This window comes from Phocoena sinus, chromosome 6, assembly GCF_008692025.1.
Source record: "Phocoena sinus isolate mPhoSin1 chromosome 6, mPhoSin1.pri, whole genome shotgun sequence".
NCBI lineage: Eukaryota > Metazoa > Chordata > Mammalia > Artiodactyla > Phocoenidae > Phocoena > Phocoena sinus.
Window position 1 is genome coordinate 108,186,785 of NC_045768.1, and position 21,559 is coordinate 108,208,343.

General features: G+C 53.6%; 1 protein-coding gene across 1 annotated transcript in view; it reads left to right on the forward strand.

Annotated features, from left to right (window-relative positions):
* BLK (BLK proto-oncogene, Src family tyrosine kinase) overlaps positions 1–11,083 on the forward strand; it is a 45,634-nt gene extending 34,551 nt beyond the window's left edge. Inside the window, exons 7-13 of the mRNA XM_032636139.1 lie at positions 2,426–2,572; positions 3,011–3,163; positions 4,461–4,640; positions 5,769–5,845; positions 8,342–8,492; positions 9,599–9,730; positions 10,417–11,083. Coding sequence (XP_032492030.1) covers positions 2,426–2,572; positions 3,011–3,163; positions 4,461–4,640; positions 5,769–5,845; positions 8,342–8,492; positions 9,599–9,730; positions 10,417–10,622 — 1,046 coding nt within the window. The 3' untranslated portion in view covers positions 10,623–11,083. The remainder of the gene's footprint in view (positions 1–2,425; positions 2,573–3,010; positions 3,164–4,460; positions 4,641–5,768; positions 5,846–8,341; positions 8,493–9,598; positions 9,731–10,416) is intronic.
* Positions 11,084–21,559: the final 10,476 nt, after the last annotated feature.

A 21,559-nucleotide genomic window follows, 5' to 3' on the forward strand; every position in this document is an offset into this window, starting at 1 on the left:
CCTCCCCCGCCCGCTGGCTTATGCTTCAGCTCCATCCATGGCTTGAGAACTGCAGTGACTGGAAACACGAAAGCAGCAAAAGCTGGACGAAGAGAGCTGCTTACAACCCACTGGAGGCTCAGGGGAGCTCCCACAGCTCACTGCCCCTCGAAGGGTCAGAACCAGGTCGGGGAGGTGGAGGGATGCAATGGTGCGTTGGGGTGCTCTGTGCAGAATTTCCGGAAATGCACCCATGGATGCATTAAATTATATACACATACATATTAGAATATTGCCACTACTCCATCTGAATAGCAGGGCACCTATGTCCAAGAAACAATATGGGAATCATTAGAGATGACATAAGTGTTTTGTTTGCTGTAGAATATTTCAAATGCATATGGAAATAAAGCGAATAGTATAATGGAGCCCCTGTACCCAACGCCCAGCTTCAACAATAATCAACCCAGCTAATCTCGTTTTGTCTATATCGCCACCCACCACTCTTACTTTGAAGCAAATCCCAGACATCACGTCATTTCACCCGGAAATGATGTTTTAATTGCCTATTGCTAAGGGACCCCCTGGAGGGAAGGGGCGTCCCCAACCTCAGTGTGAAGGAGGAAGGGGTCTCTAAGGGTGACGGCTGTCTCCTCCTGTCCTTGCCCCCCTCCCCAGCTAGTCCAGGCTGGGATTGGCCAGATGGAGCTGAGGCTTCAGGACCCCACGCACATATACACATCCCTGCATACACATGCGCACACTCCACCGAACTCCAAGGCATCTGGAGGCCACAGACAGAGGATGGGAGATGGGGAAGGAACACTGCCCCCAGAAGCCAGGGAGCGAGTTCTAGCCCCGAGAGGCCTCCAGGACATCCCTTAGCTTCTCAAGCTTCATTTAATTGGTATCTGTGTGAGGACTGACTAGTTTCCCAGTTCAAGGGCAGGTGGTCCTTACAGTGTTAATAAATCTCAATCTCTGGGAGCCCAGCCTTGCCTATGCCCAGCGCAGCCCACACGCAGCGTGGAGACAGGACAAGGGGATCCAGATTTTGTGAACCGCAAGGATTGAAGTCCCCTTTAAAAGGAAGGAATGCCAGATTGTAAATGGATATTCGGGACAGTCCCTAGGAGGAGCCCACACAAGAGAGAGGCCCTAAATCCGAGCTTCTGCAGCCCTGCTGGAGGAGAGCCCGGTCTCCTTGGCTGATCTAGAGGATTCGCAAGCAGAGTGCAGCGGAGGGAACGGGGAGAACAGCTCCCTTCCTCGCTAGGGTGATGCGCGGATGAATGGACTCACTAGAGCCACTCTCTGGTTCCTGAGATACCGGGGCACGTTGCACCCACCCGGAGAGAAGTCGGGGCCACAGTTTGCCGCGTGCAGGCTGGGCTGGGGTCGGGCGCGTGGAGCGGGCTGTGGCGGAGGCAGGGCGCGCCGCGGGGCGCAAGGCTTCTCCGCATCCTTTTGCAGGTGGGCAATAAGAGAGGCGCAATGGCCAAGGGTTAGGGGAGAAGGGATTTGAGATGGGCTGATGGTCTGATGGGGGAGGAAAGACGCGTGAAGACAAACACCGCAGAGCAAAATCAAGCGCCCACACCCAGGACAAGAGGTGTCCAAGCCTGACACCTGGCGGGGAGGGCTGGTACTGCTCGAGGTAGGCGAGCCCTTAGGAAGGGCACGGGAGCCCCCAAGCCTGCCGCTGGCCAGCGGAGGGCCCTGGGGCAAAGCGACATCCCCCTTCTGGGCCTCAGCTTCCTCATCTTCCAAATAAGAGTGGAGGAGTGTGGTGCCCAGAGAGCTGGAGAGAGGCGCTTTATAAAAACCATCAAGTTCGTGGAATGTTTTTCAGCTGAAAACTCTTGCCACCTAAATTGCTCTTAACGCTTGGCATCTGCTACATTCACCTAGAAGACGGAATACCTAGTTGTGTGTATGGATTTGAACAGAACCCCTGGGGAGTGTCTTATGTTCTCCCCCATGGACAGGGGTGCTTGGGGTTGTAATTTAGTATTGCATGTGGGGTAGGGTCAGCCTTTCAGCTGGAATGAATGAATGAATGAGTCAGTCTCTTAGTCCCTCCAACAACTCTATATTTCTCAATATCCCATGGCAAAGGGTCCGCAAGCCCCAGGGCCCAAGTTGGGGGACAGCCTGATTGCTAAGATAACGTCCTGCCTGCTCCAGAGCTCTGGGATTCTCTGGCTGAGTTTTGAGAGATTTGGGGAGGAACATCAAGGACAGAGTCAGATGGAGCAGAGAGGAAAGGCTTCCAGGAGGGTGGAGGGTGAGATGAAGGAAAAGATAACTTTTGATGGAAGTGGTCAAAATGGAGAGCAGAATTTGGGGAACTTTTTTCCAGGGTATTGGAATGAAGCCCAAATCCCGGTCCTGGGTTTCCCTCTATGCCTTGCTTCTCATGTGTGTGTCTTTATTAACCCTCCAGGTGCCTTTTCTCTGTCTGTGAAGGATGTGACCACCCAGGGGGAGGTGATCAAACACTATAAGATCCGCTCCCTGGATGAAGGCGGCTATTACATCTCCCCCCGAAACACCTTCCCCACCCTGCAGGCTTTGGTGCAGCACTATTCTGGTAAGAGGGGGCGTCTGGTGAGGGCGCCTGGGGGGCTTGTACCAGAGGAGCCCTTGTATCTCCCTATCACTAAGATCTCAGGATGGTGTGAATTACTGGCGCCATCTTGGTGCAGGGGTGGAGGACTATCCCAAGGCTGGACCTAAGGAGTTGACAACTGTCAACATAATGATTCACGTTCTGTGTCCCTAATCCCCTCTGGCTGTGAGCACTTGGGGAGTAACAAGTATTTTCGGTCTTAGAGACAGCAAGACAATGATAGCATTCCTTGCTTAGTGCAAAACGAATGCAGAGAGCTGCGTGTGTGTGGTGTGTGCACGACGGGTGGGGGTGGGGTAGGGCGGGCAATAGGGGGCAGGGACACAGCTGGGAGTGATATGGCTCCCATGAGAATGAGACCAGTCTGGCTCCAGCCCCACCTCTTCTTTCCTAATGCAGAGAAAGGGGATGGTTTGTGCCAGAGGCTGACGCAACCCTGTGTGAGCCTGGCTCTCCAGAACCCCTGGGCCCAGGATGAATGGGAGATCCCCCGGCAGTCTCTCAAGCTGGTCAGGAAACTTGGATCTGGGCAGTTTGGCGAAGTCTGGATGGGTGAGTATGTGTCACGCCGGGAGCCGCTGTCTCCCTGTCCTGCGTCCTGAAGCACAGAAGTCTCGGGATTTGCACAGGGCATCGTGCTTCCCATAAAGGCTTGTGAGGGGGAAGGGACTGCGGCTATATACCCATTTTACAGATGAGGTAATGGAGGCATAGGACACTAAAGTGACTTGCCCTTGGCTGACAGTTGTCAGTTGACAACTGTCAGTTGACAGTTGTCAACTCCTTAGGTCCACATGATGGTGAAGCGGGAGTAGAATCCAACTCTCCCACCCCCTCAGCCCAGTCCCTCCTTTGTTCTTTGCTGCCCAGAGCTGCCTTTGCCATTGATTTGTGTGTGACCTGGAACGCCTTGCTAACTCGTAGAGTGGCAACAGCATGTTAACCGTGGTGAGCGGTGAACCAGGGGCCCCAAGACTCTGGTAACAGACCAAAGCCACCACTTGCAGCTGTGAGACTAGCCAGTCCCTTAACTTCTGGACTCCTGTGGCCTCACCTTCAGTTACAGTTGACGGCCGCTCCTCTGCTCAGCATGGGCGCTCTCAGAGCACAAGGTGCTTTATTTATCCCCGGAAAGGTCCGTGTCTATGGGCATGATTTCACGGTGGGATCCTGCTGCCCCCCCCCCGCCCCCCGCAATCCTTTGGCACCCAGGACTGGTGCCTGAGGCGCCCCTGGCAGGAGCTCCACCTGGATTGTTGCAAGTCTGAGTCATGACTTGCCTTCTCCCTTCAGTGTGGATGGGGACCTCATGGTGGGGGTGGGGGTGTACAGGTGCTGGCGCTGTAAGGGAAACATCACAGGGCGCAGAAAGGGGGAAGGAGGCTCCAGGCCCCCTCTGCGTTCTCTATGCTTTTGTCGTGGGCTGTGATGCTCCCTGCCACGCTGAAGCTATCAAGTGATAGAAGAGACTCATTACGTAGGAGTAGGAGGCAGGCTATTTGAAGGACAAGAGATGCACCCCAGACCCGGGTGTAGGGGCAAGGAGGTGAAATGGCCCCCCTCCCAGGCCGGGTAAGTTCCTCCACTGCCTGGGGCTCCCATCTGGCAGGGGAGGCTGGGACAAGCTGGCATCCCGCAAGGTAAGCAGACACATCCATCTGTCTCAGGAGCTGTCATTCCAGCCCAGGACCACTTCCGGGGGCAGGGCGGGGGCGGCTGTGGCCTCAGTGCCCCATCTATAGAACAGAGATGGCTCCTGGAAGCTTATGTCGATTTTGGTTAAGGGATCACCTCCCATAGCCTCTGGGTCTTCTGAATGTCCTCTTCATTCTCTGTCCCTGGGGCTCAGGTTATTACAAAAACAACATCAAGGTGGCCATCAAGACCTTGAAGGAGGGAACCATGTCTCCGGAAGCCTTCCTGGGTGAGGCCAACCTGATGAAAACTCTCCAGCATGAGAGGCTGGTCCGTCTCTACGCCGTGGTCACCAAGGAGCCCATCTACATCGTGACCGAGTACATGGCCAGAGGTGGTGCCCTGCCCGGGACTGCATCCTTCAGACAGAGGCAGGGAGGCTTGAGGGTGGGAGTCCAGGCTTGGGGGCCCAAGAAAGCTGAGGCTGATCTGCTGCCATGGGCTTGCCTGGCCAGGAGACCTTGGCAGGAGATCACTGAGCCACGGGCTGGATCGGTTAGCCAACATCTTTCAGGTCTAGGGTGTTCCATGTGCGTGGGGGGCGGAGGGAAGGATGATGAGAACAAGACGGATAAGTGGTCCTTACAGAGCGGTGTCCTCAGTGCAGGAGCCCTTGAACCAGCATTTTTGGAGCGCACCTTCTGTGCCTGGCACTGCTTGATGCCCCCTGGGGAGGACAGAGCGAGGCAAAGTCCAAAGAACAGTAGGCTGGGTGTCCAGAGACGGTTCTAGTCCAGAGAACGTTTTACAACCCTATGAGCATTTTACAACATGGATGAAGAGAGGTCGGGCGAGATGGCCTCTGAGGTCCATGGTGTGGCCACGCTCTCCCGGGGCAGGGGTTCCTTCTCACCCCTCCTGTGGCCCTGACCGCACACTGATTCTGGTCAGATCCTAACGTGCTGTGCTAATACAGTTCCTTAAAGGTCGTCATGAAGGGGGCCCACGCTGAGCACCTGACTCCCCAGCTCACCTCATAGCCACCCCTGTGGTGAGCATCCCCCAACTCTTAGATGCCAAAGGGGAGCTGCGTTTGTTCCCTGCACCAACCCAGGAGACGGGTCTCTCCGTTCTGGTGCTTTCTTGTGCCCTTGGTCCTCGGAGGAAGAATCTCTGCCAACAAACGGAGAAGGGGGCAAGAAGATTCTTCGGAATGTGGTGCCGGGAATGGGCAGGTTCTGCTCCGGTTCCCTGGCTGCATGACCCTGAACTTGGCTGAGACCTAACATCCTCCAAGCAGCTGGTAGCAGATCAGCACCTCCTGGGCGCTGGGAGGGCTGAGATGGGAGTTTCTGTAGAGCAGAGGCACCTGCAGCTGTGGGTGGGTTTGTTCTCTGGGCACTAGAGATCCAGTGCCACCCACTTCCTGCCGCAGGTGGGGAACAGCCCGTACCCCGAGAGGCCGGCCCAGCCAGGGTTGGGTCAATTTGCACAAATGCACCTGCAACTTCTCTTTCCTCAGGCTGCTTGCTGGATTTCCTGAAGACGGATGAAGGTAGTCGATTGTCCCTCCCAAGGCTGATCGACATGTCGGCCCAGGTTTGTGAGAACCGAGTGCAGCGGGCCAGGCCCCCAGACCCTCTCCTCCGTCCCCATGGCTTAACAAGATCAAATATTTAGAGGTTGTGTCCATTAGATTTAGGCTGGGCTGTGAAGGACAGAGAGCCTAAAGTCATCATGGCTTAAATGTGTGAACACCAGAGGTGGGCAGTCTGGGGTGGGCAGCGGGGCCACTCCTCAGAGCAGGGACCCAGGTTTCTTCCACCCTCCAGGTCTTAGCAGGTCGTCTTCCCACCCAGGGAGGCTGCTCACACTTTAGCATCTTGTCCTCCTCAGTCAGCAAGAAGAAGAGGGGGGGCGGGGGGGGGGGGGGAAGCCCACGGCGGGGGGGAAGCCCACCTCCCTCCCTTTAGAGACGCGTCCCCAAAGTCACCCACTACCCTTGCTCTCCCAGCCCCCTGGCCAGCGGTCACCAGCCAACACCTACTGCAAGGGAGCCTGGGAAGTGTAGTCTTTATCCTGGGCAGCCGTGAAGGAGCGAGTTGGGTTCCATTGCTAAGGACGAGAGGGAGGAAAGGATGGTGTGGGAGACCCAGAGAGTTCCCACGAATTCCATGCCACACGGTAGGCCCGTGTTTGGTGGTGACCTCGCCTGTCCTCAGACGGTGCCCACAAATGCCTTCTGTAGACTCAGACGGCGTGAGGTAAAGAGCAAAAGGAAGAGGAGGGATCTTTCCTCCCCGGGGATTTTAGCTGAGGGTTCTAACCGGCAGCAAAGCACATCTGGTGGCTCCAAGCATGCATCTGTTAAAACTGGAACACTTAGCAGAAAAGCTCCGGTCTGTGGTCAGCCCGTGAGACACACACACACACACACACACCCTGCTGCAGAGAGGCACCCTCCTGCATCTACCTTCTCCTCTACTGTTATCTGCTCTTAATATCAGGACAGGCACTGAGGTCACCACCCCTCTTCTCTCCACCGAGGTGAGCACAGGCCGGGTCCAACAGGCTGGTGAGGTGATCTCGGAAAATTAATGCTGGTGACCGGTTTCAAAGCACAGCGCAGTGATCAGCCTGCCCGCTCTTTTTTGCCCCCGTTCTTTTCCTTCTCTCTCTCTCTCCCCGCTGTCTCTTAGTCAATCCTTTGGGAAATCTTGGGTCACCCAGAGGCAAAAGATGCGAAAAGCCACCTGAGTTTCTAAGTAGGTGTGGTCAAGAACCTGAAGGTTAGGAAACAAGAAAATCAGAACCTTCCAGGCGAGCAGCTGACACCTCACTGCGTGCACACACACACACACACACACACACACACACACACACACTCACCGCCTCCTGGGCGCTCCTTTTCCGGCTCTAAGGCATGAAATGCCAAGCTCCCCTCCAACCACAAGCCCATGTGCCCCACTTTGCAGCCACACAGCAGCTCCCCCCTGTCCTGTCACATCTGGGAGCCTTTGCCCAGACTGTCCCCTCTGCCCGGGATGCCTTTGCCTCTCTTCTCAGCTGGCAGAATCCTAATCAACGTTCATGACCCAGGTCAAGGTCACTTCTGTTCAATTTTTCTGGACGAGAAAGTGCAGAGAGCACCTTGGTCATGTGTTCCCCTAGCATCGTGCCTGGTGGATGCTTCTTGAAAGCAGATCTGGGTCCTGCTAGACCTTTTTTTTTAAATTTCTAATACCGTTCATATAGTACATATATACATGAATACAATATAGTACATATTTGTTAATGGGATGAATACTGCTAAATGCTGTCCAGATATAAGATATTTGGTATCAGCCTTATAGTCCTCACAGTACCATACCAACACATACGTATGATGGAATGACTTAGCGAAGGAATAAATATGAAGATATAATATACAAATGAATGAACAAATGAATAAACCAGTGCATTGGAAGCCTAAGTAGGAGTGGGATCAATTCCAGTGCTGGCTTTGAGGAGGTAAATTGGCTTTCTATTCTCTGCCTCAGTTTCTTCACCCATCCACTGGGAGTGCAGTGAATAAACCCTGAGTTAGTTTCTTTGGCTAAACGGCACAAGAGCAGGACAAACAGCTCCTCCTGGCCCAATGCTGGTGACCTGGGACAGAAACAACTCTCTTCTTTCACTGCTTCTGTTCCGTCAGGATCCTGCTGGGTTAGGTCCTCCTACCGGTCTCACGTAATGCTCACCGCAACCCTGGGGCCCTGGAGACCCATCCCCTCACGTTCCATGTCAGGGCAGTGATTCCCCCTCCCCCGAGGAGCTTAAGCAATGATTGCAATCCAGGGCTCCCTGCTCCAGGACCAGTGCTTGCAACTTGCTGAGGAAATGAAACCCTCTGCCCAAGCTCCTGCCTTCCCCTCCTCTCACGCCCCTTCCTTCCTTTTCTCCTGCCTGCCATCTGCCACCTTCCTGCCCTGCAGACCCTTGGAAGGAGAGGAGAGGTGGGTAAGCAGGGCAGAGCCCCTGGCTCTGACGCAGAGGGTGGCCGGAGTCCTTCTCCCCGAGGGGTGCTGGCCTTCACCGTGGGGCCCATTCCCTCAGATTGCAGAAGGAATGGCATATATCGAGCGGATGAATTCAATCCACCGCGACCTGAGGGCGGCCAACATCCTGGTGTCTGAGACCTTGTGCTGCAAAATCGGTGACTTCGGCTTGGCCCGGATCATCGACAATGAGTACACTGCCCAAGAGGGTGAGCAGAGCCTCCCAACTCCCCCAAGTCCCTTTGGACTCCTTGTCATGCAATTCTGGCCTTGACCCCAGCTAGTCCAGCCTTTCCCTAAAGTGTTCTGTAGAGCACAGGTGCCTCGGGAGGAATAGCTCTGTGACGGAGTGAGTTTGGAGACACCGCCCAGTCCATCCAGCCCTCCCTTGGAGACTCCCAGCCCACAGCAGCATATTAAAGGCACTGAGAAGTCCTGCAGCTAAGGAACAGTGTACTTGTGCCTCACCTCGGGTCTCCCAAACTAATTGGAATCCCAAATACTTGTTCCACGTAACTTCTGTGAACCTCCCACAGAACCAGGGGTTCACAGAACACACTTTGGAAAACACTGCTCTAAAGTATGAGCGGCAAAACCTAATACCTGAATTGGGGTCTCCACGGGCACTCTACTTTACTTTGTAAAACTTTGGCAAAAAACCCTCTTCACAAGAGGATTTGAAAGGATCAAAATACATTTCATCCAGCAAGTTAGTGAGCAATGTTAGCTCAGCACATTCATCGCTTGATAAGGGAGAGGGATCGACATGACTCGTTCCCTGAGGGAACTTCAGGGGATAAAGCCAGGCAAGGTGCAGGTGATCAAGGGCAGGGCCATCCGGTGGGCCTCGTGGACAGCAGGATTTGAATTCCTTCCTCACTGTGACCCTAGGAGGTATATGAGTCATGTGTCACCATTTCCCTTTTGCAGGAGAGGATGAATGCAGGGACAAATTACATGACTTTCCCAAGCCATGGGTTCCTGTTAGTAAACAAGACTCAGGGGAGGTGCCAAAGGAATCTTCCATCCCAGATGGAAACACGTGCTGGTTGCCCAATGAAACCCACTGGGCAAAGATCCAAAGCGGATGACAGGGGTGGTCTTTGTCCTTTCATGCTGCGGACCCCCAGGGTCTGCTCACTCCTGGTCATGTGTCCTAGGGGTCGGAGTGACTCCCTGGATGCATCTGTGTCTGGCACAGCTGCCCTAACTCCGCCAGGCAGGGCAGGGTGGAGGGGAGGGACAGCAGGGCGTCGGGGGGCGTGCAGGGGCAGTCAGTCACGGCCTCACAAAACTACTCTTGGCTGTCTCACAGGGGCCAAGTTCCCCATCAAGTGGACTGCCCCAGAGGCCATCCACTTCGGGGTGTTCACCATCAAAGCAGACGTGTGGTCATTTGGAATCCTCCTGATGGAGATCATCACGTACGGGCGTGTGCCCTACCCAGGTAGGTGGCTGCATCGTGCAGTGACTCTACTGCTCAGGGCTGTCCTGACGTGACTGTGATGGCAGATGTCCCATCCTCAGTGCCTGGGGCTGCCCACCTGCACGTCAGAATGGAGCCCAGTGGTTGAAACAGAAACCCAAGCCTGCCACTCTGGGGGCGGGGCTTCCACCCCCTTCCTCAACGTTGCTCTTGGCAACAGAGCTATGTCCCCTTCATCCAGCAGAGGTCAGTGAGCCCCCAAACCTGGAATTCAGTTAAGGTCGGGGTCTGAACTCAGGTTTCCTCCAACTAGTTTGCCCTCAACCCCTCCCTTGGTCTTGCACCTTGTGTACAAAGCCCCATCTTGAGGGTCAACCCCCAGCCCCCCAGCCTCAGGCCCGGAGGGCTGGGGCCTCTTAGCAGCCTCTGGGGGGGGGGGGGCTGGGGCCTGTTCACCAAGTACCTGCGCAGTGAGTGATGCTCGCCTGTGTGCCGCGCAGTCACAGGTAAGCGAGGTAGGGTCCCACCCAGGAGGAACTGTCCCGCACTGAGATAATCTACAGCCTCGTTTCCAACTGTTCTCCAAGCAATGGAAAGTAAATGGTGGGATGCGTAAAGGTGGCACCAGCCGGGCTGCGAGGGCGGAGATGGCGGTCCGTGCCTGGCGGGACCCTGCCGCCCTTCAGCCGCGTCCCCTCCGCCTCCAGGGATGAGCAACCCCGAAGTCATTGGCAACCTGGGGCGCGGCTACCGCATGCCGCGCCCAGACTCGTGCCCACCCGAGCTGTACAGCAGCGTCATCGCCGAGTGCTGGCGCAGCCGGCCTGAGGAGCGGCCCACCTTTGAGTTCCTGCACTCGGTGCTCGAGGACTTCCACACGGCCACCGAGGGCCAGTACGAGCTGCAGCCCTAGGCCCGTGTGCAACTGGCGGCTTCCTCAGCCCCAGATGCACTGGAAAGGCAGGGAGGGGTCGGCAAGCTCATTTCTCAGATGAGCAAACTAGAGGTAGAGTGGCCTGGCAGGTGGGTCATGGCTTGGACTCCGGATCCAATCTCAGCACGAACCTTCTCCGGCTGTGTGCCCCTGGGCGAGTTACTTAGCCTCTCTGTGCCTCCACCTTGTCATTGGCACAACGGGAAAGAACCACAGTTGTATCTACCTTGTATGTTCTTCACGAGGATGACCCGCTAAGGTGTTCAGAATAGTGTCCGGCACACTCGTAAGTGTTTGTCATCATGTCATATAAGGCTTCCTGTGCTGGCACCAAAAGCCAGGAGTCTACCGCAGGTAACCTGAGTCCCGCGGGCTCCCACCTGACCTGACCCATACTGCGCTGGAGCACTTTGGGACTTTTCCGTAATAAAGTCACGAGATCTGACCTTTCCCGTGTCGTTCCTGGTGACAAGCCTGGACAACGCATACATGACCTTCGTGTTTGCATGAGTGGTGCCGCTAGGGATTCGCGGACGGCCCTGGGTGAAAGTCAAGCCCCCAGCCCCCCAGGACGAGGACGCAGACCCGACAGTCACTGCCTTTTAGGGCAGCTTGAGTAGGACCAGCAGGTGGCGCTCTCACCTCAGAAATCCTCGGCCTCTAGGTCTGAGTCGGGGTCGCGGGTGGGAGGGCCGTTGCTCTGCAGAGCGCAGAGCTGTCAGTGCGCGCACCGGGGAGGCGAAGCAGCCCTGGGCTCCGGTGGTGCCGGGACCAGCCGCCTAAACCGATGAGGCGGGGCTGGTAACACCAAGGAAGGTTCCAGGGTTCCTCACTGTTCATGGAGGCTCCCCATTTGTCATGTTTTTGTTTTGTTTGTAACAGATTTTCCTTTTTTTGAGCTGTTAGGTTTACAGAAAAATAAATGAAAAGCGTAGAGAATCCCCATTTACCCCTCACCCCGCCCCACCCCCAATTTCCCCTATAATTAACATCTTGCAATAGTGGCAGGACATTTGTTACAACTGATGAGCTGACACTGACACATTATTATTAACTGCAGTCCATAGTTTACGCTGGGAGCCACTCTTTGCCTTGTATTCTGTGGGTTTGGACGAACGTAAAATCGCCTGTCGTCATACTACCATCCGGAATACTTTCATTGCCATCTTCTGCGCTCCACCTGTTTCCCCTCTCCCTCTCCCTGGACCTCTGGCCAACAACTTGCCTTGTTTCGACTCCTCTGATCATGTGACAATCAAAGAGGTGGGAATACAGAGAAAGAAACCAGCAACAGAGAGCGTATGCGGTGTTTCCATGGTCACACAGCTCGTTAGTAGCAGGGTCGGGATGTGACCCCAAGCAGAGCAGCTGGACTGTGGCAGCAGAGAACGGGGGATGCTGGGCTGGGAGAGCCTCAAGGAGGGGCTGCCGCACAGGCAAAGGAGGACAGACATCTGCACGGTATTGCTGTTTCCAGGGTGCTTTCCCAAACAGCCCAGAGGCGGGCAGGGGCTCACCATTGTTATGCCTAAACTCTTTTCCCAAATGAGGAAACCGGCAGAGACTCCACACACCAGGCCTGTCCAGAGGCTCTTCGCTGGCCAGTGCTGGACCCTGGATCTGAACCCACTCTTTGCCCTCAGCCCCTCTTCATGGCTGTGGAGGTAGTATTCTCCCAGCCCCAAGCTGTCCGTGTGAGGGTATTGGAAAGGGGCCCAGGCCTGAGAGAGTGGAGCCTATGACTGCTGCCCCCCAACCAGAGCTCTGGTAAGGAGTACGCCCCAGCCTCGGACCCCTCATGGATTTTGTGCTTCCCCTTCTCTCTCCCTCCCCAGAGCCAGGGCATTTGCAGTGCTATTGTAAAATGAGTAACAGCAAGACCTTTGGGATCAGATACACCTGGGTTCAAATTCAAGCTCTTCCTCTCCCGGGTGTGTGAACTCAGACACTTTGCTTGACTTCCCTGAGTCTCAGTTTCTTCATCTGGAAAATGGGCACATTAATAACTCCTACGTTATAGGCTTGTTTTGAGGTTTAGCCAAAATAGAACACATGGGGTGTTTATCCCAGTGCCTGTCTTATGGTAAGTGCTCAGAAACTTTAGCTCTTTTTTTTTTTCTTTTTTTCTGGCTGCATTGGGTCTTTGTTGCTGTGCGCGGGCCTTCTCTAGTTGCGGTGAGCAGGGGCTACTCTTCGTTGCGCTGCAAGGGCTTCTCATTGCAGTGGCTACTCTTGTTGCAGAGCAGGGGCTCTAGGCGCCCAGGCTTCAGGAGTTATGGCACGTGGACTCAGGAGTTGTGGCTCGCGGGCTCTGGAGCGCAGGCTCAGTAGTTGTGGCGCACGGGCTCAGTTGCTCCGTGGCATGTGGGATCTTCCCAGACCAGGGCTTGAACCCGTGTCCCCTGCATTGGCAGGCGGATTCCTAACCACTGCACCACCGGGGAAGCCCAAGCTCTTAGTATTTTGACAGCCCCCAAAGAAAGACCTTCAAAGACCCTGATCCACAACCTCCATCTGCCTTAACTGGGTGTCCCCTGTCCTCTTTGTCTCCCAGGGTGGGCTTCAAACTGTGCCCCTCAGCGTTTTGTTCTTTATTGGTTGCTAGGATTTTTCTTTGTCTGCCGTCACACTGCTCCCACCCTCGGGGCATAACTGCGAGAAGAGCAGCCCCTGGTGTTGAAGTCAGGGACCTGGGTTTACCCAGCACTTTCCAGCTGTGTGACCTTGAGTTAGTAACTCAAGCCCTCTGAGCCTCGATTTCCCCTTCTACAGGCAGGGAAGAGCAGTGACTCCCTTGCAGGGCTGTTTTCAGGATTTAAAGAGACTTTGAGTTGGTGCATTTGGCTGCAGTAACAAACCCCGCAGCCTGCGGGGCTTCAACAATAGACATTTATTTTCTCACAACTCTGGAGGCTGGAAGTCCAAGATCAAGGTGTCAGGAGAGTTGTTTCTTTTGAGGCCGCTCTCCTTGGCTTACAGATGGCCGTCTTCTCCCTGTGTCCTCGTCCTCACGTGGTCTTCCCTCTGTATGTGTCTGGTCCTTATCTCCTCTTCTTACAGAGACAGCAGTCGTGTTGGATTAAGGTCCAGTCCAATAACCTCATTTAATTTAATCACCTCTTTAAAAGGTCCGTCTCCAGATACAGCCACATCCTGAGGTCCTGGGAGTTAGAACTTCAACATAGGAATTTAGGGGAAACAAAATTCAGCCCATAGCAAATAGTGACACATAGACATAATATAATAATTATTTCTTCTTTTGTACCTTCCATTCTACCTTCCCAGTGCAAGACATAGAGTAGGTGTCAATGTATCCTTGTAACTGACCAGTTTTAAAAACAAGAATATTTAGTGCGAATAAACTTCCCATCTACGAATAAGGAAGAACCAAAGCTAAGCTGGAAAACCAGTGGACCAGCTCTCAGCAAACTCACACACAATAATCCAGATTTACGCAAAGGATACAACTGTCTCCAATGATTTATCTTACAAAGGGGTCCACTACATACTCCTTTAGGTACTTTAAAAGGAAGGCTCGAGTTTCCCCAGGCTTCACGTTGTCTGGGGTTTTTTTTAAGTGTGGTAAAATACACATAGAATAAAACTGACCAACTTCGGCACTTTTTAAGTTCAGTAAGTATCAAGTATATTCACATTGTAGAACCACCATCACCACCATCCTTCTTCAGAAGTTTTTCATCTTCCCAAACTGAAAGTCTGTTGCCATTCAACACTAACTCCCCATTCCAGCCTCTGGCTCCCCCCATGCTACTTTCTGTCTCTGAATTTGACTATTCTCTGAACCTCATGTAAGTGGAATCATGCAATATATGTCTTTTTGTGATTGGCTTATTTCACTTAGCATAATGGCCTCAAGGTTCATCCAAGTTGTGACATGTGTCAGAATTGCCTTCCCTTTTAAGACAGAGTAATATTCCATTGGACATTGTATATATTGCATTTTGTTTATCCATCTGTCGATGGACACGAGTTGTTTCCACCGTTTGGCTTTTGTGAATAATGCTGCAATAAACGGTGTACAAATATCTCTTGGGACCCAAGCCTGGATCATCTAGTAGTTCTATTTTTAATGTTTTCGGGAACCACCATACCGTTTTCCACAGCGACTGCACTATTTTACTTTCCCACCAGCAGCACACAAGGGTTCTGATTTCTCCACCTTCTCACCAACACCTGATATCTTGATAATAGCCATCTTAATGGGATTGGGGCGGCTAGTGTCATTTTAATAGTATTAACCCAAATTTCTGTGACTTTGGACACCACAGGACCTCAGTCCTCTTTGATGTCTGAGTTTCCCGAGTTTTTTTCCCTGTATTTGCTGGTGACAAGCCTCTTCAGGCTGGTGCCTCTGAAGTTCTGCTGTTTGTGGCTGGGTGTTGGGGGCTTCGTGGGCCTGGCTGAGAGGTCCCTGCTGGGTGGAGGTCTGGGGTGGGGGGATGGGCAGGACTCCATTCTGGGGAAAGGACTCTATTTCTGTTTTCTCCCTGGGTGAGTCTGCCCAGCACTGCCTCGGGGTTTACTTGCCCAAGGCTCTCACCAGCCGTCCCCAGGTGGGTCTGCATCCATGGGCATGTGCTCAGACCTCCACCCCAACATGTTCACAGGGGAGAAACACATCCTGTTCTGGGTACCCAGCCGCAGAGGCAACAAGGAGAGAGCTGAGGGCAGCAGCCACCATGACTCACAGGCAGATCAGGGCAAACAGACAACTGACATAGGCCTGTTCGGTGCATCCCGCAGCCAGCCAAGCTGAGCTCATAAAGTCTTCTGGATTAAAGAAAGAGCTAACCTTGGCACCATGTGTACATTCTGAGCTGAATAGACCTTCATGACCAGTCAACATTTACTGGGTATAAAGAGAGAGGTTGATCCTATGATCCTAATTTTAGACATGAGGAGACTGGGGCACAGAGAGGGTAAGTAACTGGCCCGAGGCCACACAGCTGGTAAATGGTGGAGTGAGGACTCACCACTCTTAACCATTCTTCCAGGAAGAATCTGGTCTAGATGTTTCAAACCGTGCCCCTCATGGATGAGAAAACCATGGCTCTGAGAGGTGAGGTCACCTGCCAAGCTTGGGCATCCGGGATGCAAGCCTCTGTGCAGAGCTTCCTCCTGCGGGAGTTCCTGGGAGAGTGAGGGAGGTACGGCTTTGCTGGAGACAGAGCTGGAGCTGCCCCAGACCCATCCGCGGGCTGGGCCCAGACCCCTGTGACCTCGCTCCCTGGCTGCTTGCCGAGCCTGCTGTGGAAGGACGGGCTTTGGAAGAACCAGGCCATGTTCGCTTCACCTCTTGGCTGTGCCTCTTACTGGCTGTGGAATCCCTGGCAAATTATTTAACCCCTCTCGGCCTCAGTTCCATCATGTTTAAATTGGACACAAACATACCAGCTCACAGGGAAGCTGTGCATAAAGCTTCGGGTGTGGGTCACACGTGCAGTAGAAGGTCAGTACATGCACGGCCCTCCCCCGTCAGGGCCCAGGCTGGACAGCATCTCCCTGGGGTCACCTGGGAGTCAGTGTGGGAGCCCAGCCTGCCCACCCCGGGGCCCGTCTGCCTCCCCTTTCCAATCAGCTTGGCCCCTGGGCCACCAGGCCCCCGTGGGCAGCAGAGGCTGTCGGGGCTGATGGGAGCCAGTCCCAAGAGGTCTGCGGGCAGATTACCGAGGACTGATGAGGTGAAGGGGATAGCTGCCCGTGAGCTGACAGCATCGCCTGCGAGGAAGGGGAGGCAGGAGGACAGGGGGGCCCTAATCTCGGCCTGAGGTCTTCTGGAAGGACAAGGGTACCATCTGGAGGCACCTCTGCTGGAGCCGTTCCCTCTGGGCCAAGGTCTCTCTGCAGCTCATCACTCTGGACTGAACGGCCTTTCCCATGAGCCACGAGGACTGGGCTTGCACAGACCGACTGGCCTGCGAGCCCTCCGCTCTCCAGAGGGAAGTAGAATATGTGGCGTCTGCTCCAGAGGCTGGACAAGAGGGGTGGGGCATGTGCACGTGAGGCTGTACGAGTGCGTGCACCGGTGGGCCTGCCTGCACGCCTGACTCACCAGGGCAGGGCCCCTGGGAAAGAGACTCAATCCCAGAATTGTGCAAGCTTTTTGCCATTGGCATTATTTCTTGATTGTGTTGTTTCTTTCTTACTCATTTCTAGCCCCTAGGTTTGAACAGTAGGCCCACTGCACCCCCGTGCACCCTACCTGAGATTAAGAAAAATAGGCAGGGCCTCCTGAATCCCAGATGATCCACGGGTATTTATTAAGTGAGTGAGTAAACGATAAAGTAAAATGCGGAAAGGTTTGGCCAGGCCGTCCCTACTGTTGAGCTGGGCTGTTTCTTTTCCCCACTGTGTCCCCAGCCCCTAGTACAGAGCCCGGAACATAGAAAGTGCTCAGTGGGTATTCGTCAAAGACATGAATCAATGGGGACAAGTTGCTATTTTGCTCTTTGCCCACATCCGATAGATAGTAACATATTAAAGTCAAAACAATACGCCCAATCAGGGCTCAGGCAAGGATGGTTTAAGCCACGTCAATAAGGGGGCTGAGGCTGGGAAGACAAGAGCCAGCGGTCGTGGCTCTGGGGGCTGGAGTCCTGTTCAGCCAGGTGGCCTTTGGCAAGTCAGCTGACTCCTCAAGCCCGAGTCCTCCCCCGTCAAGTGCACCCACTACGCGGGGCCTTACCTTGCGTGCATGACACAGGCGGTGCCTCTCCAGCCCTCCGCAGAAAGCCTGGCACATGACAGGCATTCAATAAAAGGGTAACTGTTACTCTTGGTACCAGATTTTTGCAAGAGAAATGAGGGCTAAACACCCAGAAGCAAAGGATGGGATCACTGCTAATCCTGCAAAGGACATAAGAGCCTCAGGAAGGACGTGAACAAGTTAAAAGTAAGTGTCAGACGGGGAGAAAATATTTGCAGTAGCTGTATAACAAAGGATTACTGCAAAGAAAATGTAAGGAGTCCTTCCTGTTTCTAAATAACCTAAAGACAAATGGACAAATGATTGACATGGGCGGTGCACAGAAAGACAACTACAAAGAGCTACTAACATAGGGACCGGTGTCCAGTCACAGCAGTAAATGGAAAAGTGCAAATTAAATAGTAATGCAGTGTTTTTGCCATCAGAATGGCAAAATGGCAATACTGCTGATATCCAATAGTATTGATGATGACGTGGGAAAACTGTTACCCTCATCAAGTGTCAATGGGAGCGTAATTTGATAAAAAACGTTTTGGAGAGCATTTTTGGCAGTACCACTCAAAATTTGGGAAGCCTACATACAGTGGTGGAGTAATTGCACTTCTAGAAAACTACCCTACACTAAAACTTGCCCTGGTTCTCAAAGACACGTGTATGATACCCTTCACGGCCACATGCTGTCTTAGCAAAAGGAAACATCGAAAACAACTTGAAGGTACAACCATGGGGAAGATGGAAGTAAATTTAGGAACATGTATTTTGTGGACTTGTATTCTGTCATTAAAATGAATGGGGCACTTCCATATGCTATGGAAACATGCCCAAGATACGTTGCGTGGTCGGGATGGGGAAGGTGCAGAAAAATACACATGGCGTGATTTTACACACACACACACACACACACATACAATTTTGTATTTATCACACAGACCCTTACACATATGTACAAGGGCAGCAAAGGGACCAGAGAGAGCCCATCACGACCTGGGGTGGAGGTGAGGGCTCATGGGAGAAAGGCGGATGAGGGAGGGGCTCACAGTTTACTCTGTCCTCCACCGGCTCGAATCTTTTAGGATGAGAATGCAGTAATGCACTTGGAGAAAAAAAGCCAGGCAGCGTCAGTGATGGATTGCGCCATGCAATTGTGCCTGGTGGCAGAGACGGGGTGACGTGACCCCGGGGTTGGGTCCGGCCCTGGGGCTCCAAGCGGCCTCCTGACGCTGGGCCTCATTTACCCCACCCCCACCCCGATTCCAGCCCACTTCCTCTCCAGATAGCGCCCCCCACCAGGTTATCAGCGGCCTCCTCATGGGGAGGCCAGCTCGGCACCGCACCTTTAATGGGCAGTCATCGGGCTTATCATCCTGCACTGAGGGAGGCCGGGGGGGGGGGGGGGCAGGTCCAGGGACCAGGCAGGGCTGGTTGATGGTGACCAAGCCCCTTCCCTCATCCTAATGGGGTAGGGGGTGGGAGCCTAACTTCCCACCACCAGCGACTCCTCTCTCCACGACTCGGACAGCCCTGTGACAGCCTTCAGACCTCAGGCTGCCCTCGTTTCCTACAGTAACGGTCATGGCACCTAGAATGGATTGCACGCCTACCCCGGGCCTACCACTGTGCTAGTTGGTGGGCCTGCTTTTTTGCTTCTTAATCTTTAGACCTAACAGGGAAGTACAGAGTGATGAGGAAACACTCAGAGATATTAAGTGACCAAGGTCTCCAGCAAATATGTGGCAGCACCAGGATTTGGACACAGGTCACTGAATGGACATGTGCCCAGAAAGCAGGGGGTCCCAGTGGACCACGTCAGCTCCAGCCCTGGGTCTCCCCCAGCTGCCCGGAACCCCAGCAGTGACTCATTCTGCCCCTTATCCTTGGCAGTGGGTGAGGGACCCTCTCTTTTGGGGTTGACTCACACAAACGTCATTATACTTCAGCCCTGCTAATTGAGAATTGTGTCTTTTGGCTTTTTGAGGGACTGGGTGGGTGAAAAGAGCACTTGATAGGATCAGAGACCTGGCAGGCCTCTCTGAACCTCCGCTGTGCCACTGGCCAGCCTCGCTTTTCTCATCTGTAAAAGAGGTATAGTACAAGTCCCTGTGCAAGTAAAAGGGGTGCCAACGTAGATCACACCCTTGGGAGTCAAGTAAATGGGTGACAGGAACTGTGGCATCACCACCACCACCAACAACATCATCAGCATCATTTGTGCCAATCTCAGGGCCTCAGTTTCCTCATTTGTAAAAATTAAGAGGAAGGTTAGATGATCTTTTACGTTTCTGCCAACTCTCTCTGTAATCCCAGCTAGCCAAGGTGACGTTTGCTTGGTGCGCCCCTGGAGGAAATAGGATTTGCCAAACTAGCATAAATGAGCCTGCAGAGATTTCCCAATCCTTCACCAGGGCCGGGATACAACTTGCAAAGTCTTCCAAGAACCTCCGGAAACCTACATAGCGTGCTCACCACAGATCTGCTACTCTTTGGAAGCAATTCCCCGGCAATGCCCTACGTCAAGTTACTTTACATCCCTGAAAGTATCAGGACAGCCTTACTTTTAAAATCTTCAACTTTCCAACACAGAGCTTCCAAGAGTCAGGCTCACCTCCACCGGACTCAGAAGGGTTGGCATGGCTGACCGGGAGGAGACCCCGGTGCTGTGGCATCTCAGGGAAGTGTGCGGGAGCCGGGGATTTGGGGAGCTTTGGAAAAATCTGGATAAAATCCCTTCAGGAGTTGAGAGAGCAGGAATCTCTGGTCTTTGAAGCAGCCACCTGGATTTTCAGAGGCTTACCATCTGCTCCCAGCTCCATCCCTATTTGGTTACGCAGCCACAGCTCCCTCTGGGTCCTAATGCTATTTTTTTAGTGGATGAAGCTGTTCCAGGCCTCAGCCTAGAAAGGACCCTTAGACCATCAGACCTGGAGAGACTCAGAGCTCCCCTAATCTCCCCTGCCTGGGTCCAACCTTTGTGTGCTCTCCAGCAAGTCACCTAAATTCTCTGTGCCTCCGGTTTCTCTTGGGAAAATTGTAGTTCGTCCCGTCCTGTGTCCTAGGGTTCTAGGACCCCCCTCAAGACTCAGGGGAGCTGATTTGGGGAAATGACGTCAACTTCTCGGCTCTCTCTGAGACACATGGTGACTCTGCTCCATTCTTCCAGTATCGTTTCCCAGTTTGACTGAAAGTGCTGGGGACCCCTCCCCAAGGGTCCAGGGCGAAAAAAATCAAAGAGCAGTGGGGTGTCATGGGGGTGGGTGGGCTATGGAGGGGGGTGGTGCCACGGTCTGGGGATGTTATAACGGGTGGGCTTTAGGGAGGCTGGTAGGATTGTGTAGTTGGTCTTGGGCGCAGCTAGAGCAGAGGGCAGAGTCTCCTGAACCCCGAGCCCCCAACAGCAGGTCGGAACACGTTTGTGAATCTTCTGGGAAAACAGCACCCAGGCGGGCTGGTAGAACAGACAGAGCTGGCAGGGGATGTGGATGCAGAGAGGCTGACGGGGACACCAGTGGCAGCCACCAGTGGCTGGAGGCAGGGCATCCTCCGCAGTGGTGTTGGGCTGGGGGTGGCCAATGCCCGAGTGGCGGCTGCATCTTTGTGGGGACCCTTTCTGAGCCGAACATTGATCTTGGGGACTCAGATTCACCCAGCACATACTGCATGAGCACTGACTGGGTGCCTGGAACTAGGTACTTCGCATGTATCATTCTGTCTAATAGTAAAAACCCCATGAGAAGGCACAGATGAGGAAACTGAGGCCCAGAGAAGGTGGGTGAATTGCCCAAACTCACAGGGCTTTAGACTTCCAGCCCAGTCCCCTATCCATACTCCTCAGCTGGTGACGTTTGTGGGATGGGGACCCGGCTGCTTGCAACCCAATGGGCTCTGGATAAATTGTGCAGGGAACATGCTGCTGGATGAGAAAGGACTTGGAGTAAAGCAGGATATCAGAGTTCCAATCTGGGTCTTTCCAGCAAATTCTCTTGGGTCAGTGCGACCCTCTCAATATTAGGTTAGAACATACGAAACTGCCAATTTTGTTGGTCAAAAATAATTGAATATTACCAATTTCATAGGTTCCACCTAATAGTATGGAACAATCTTACGAAAAAGTGTCTGGAGACCGAGGGCTAGAGGAAATGACCTCTCTCTGCCTCAGGATCTATGATTTGTCCCTTGAGTTTAATTGCAAGTG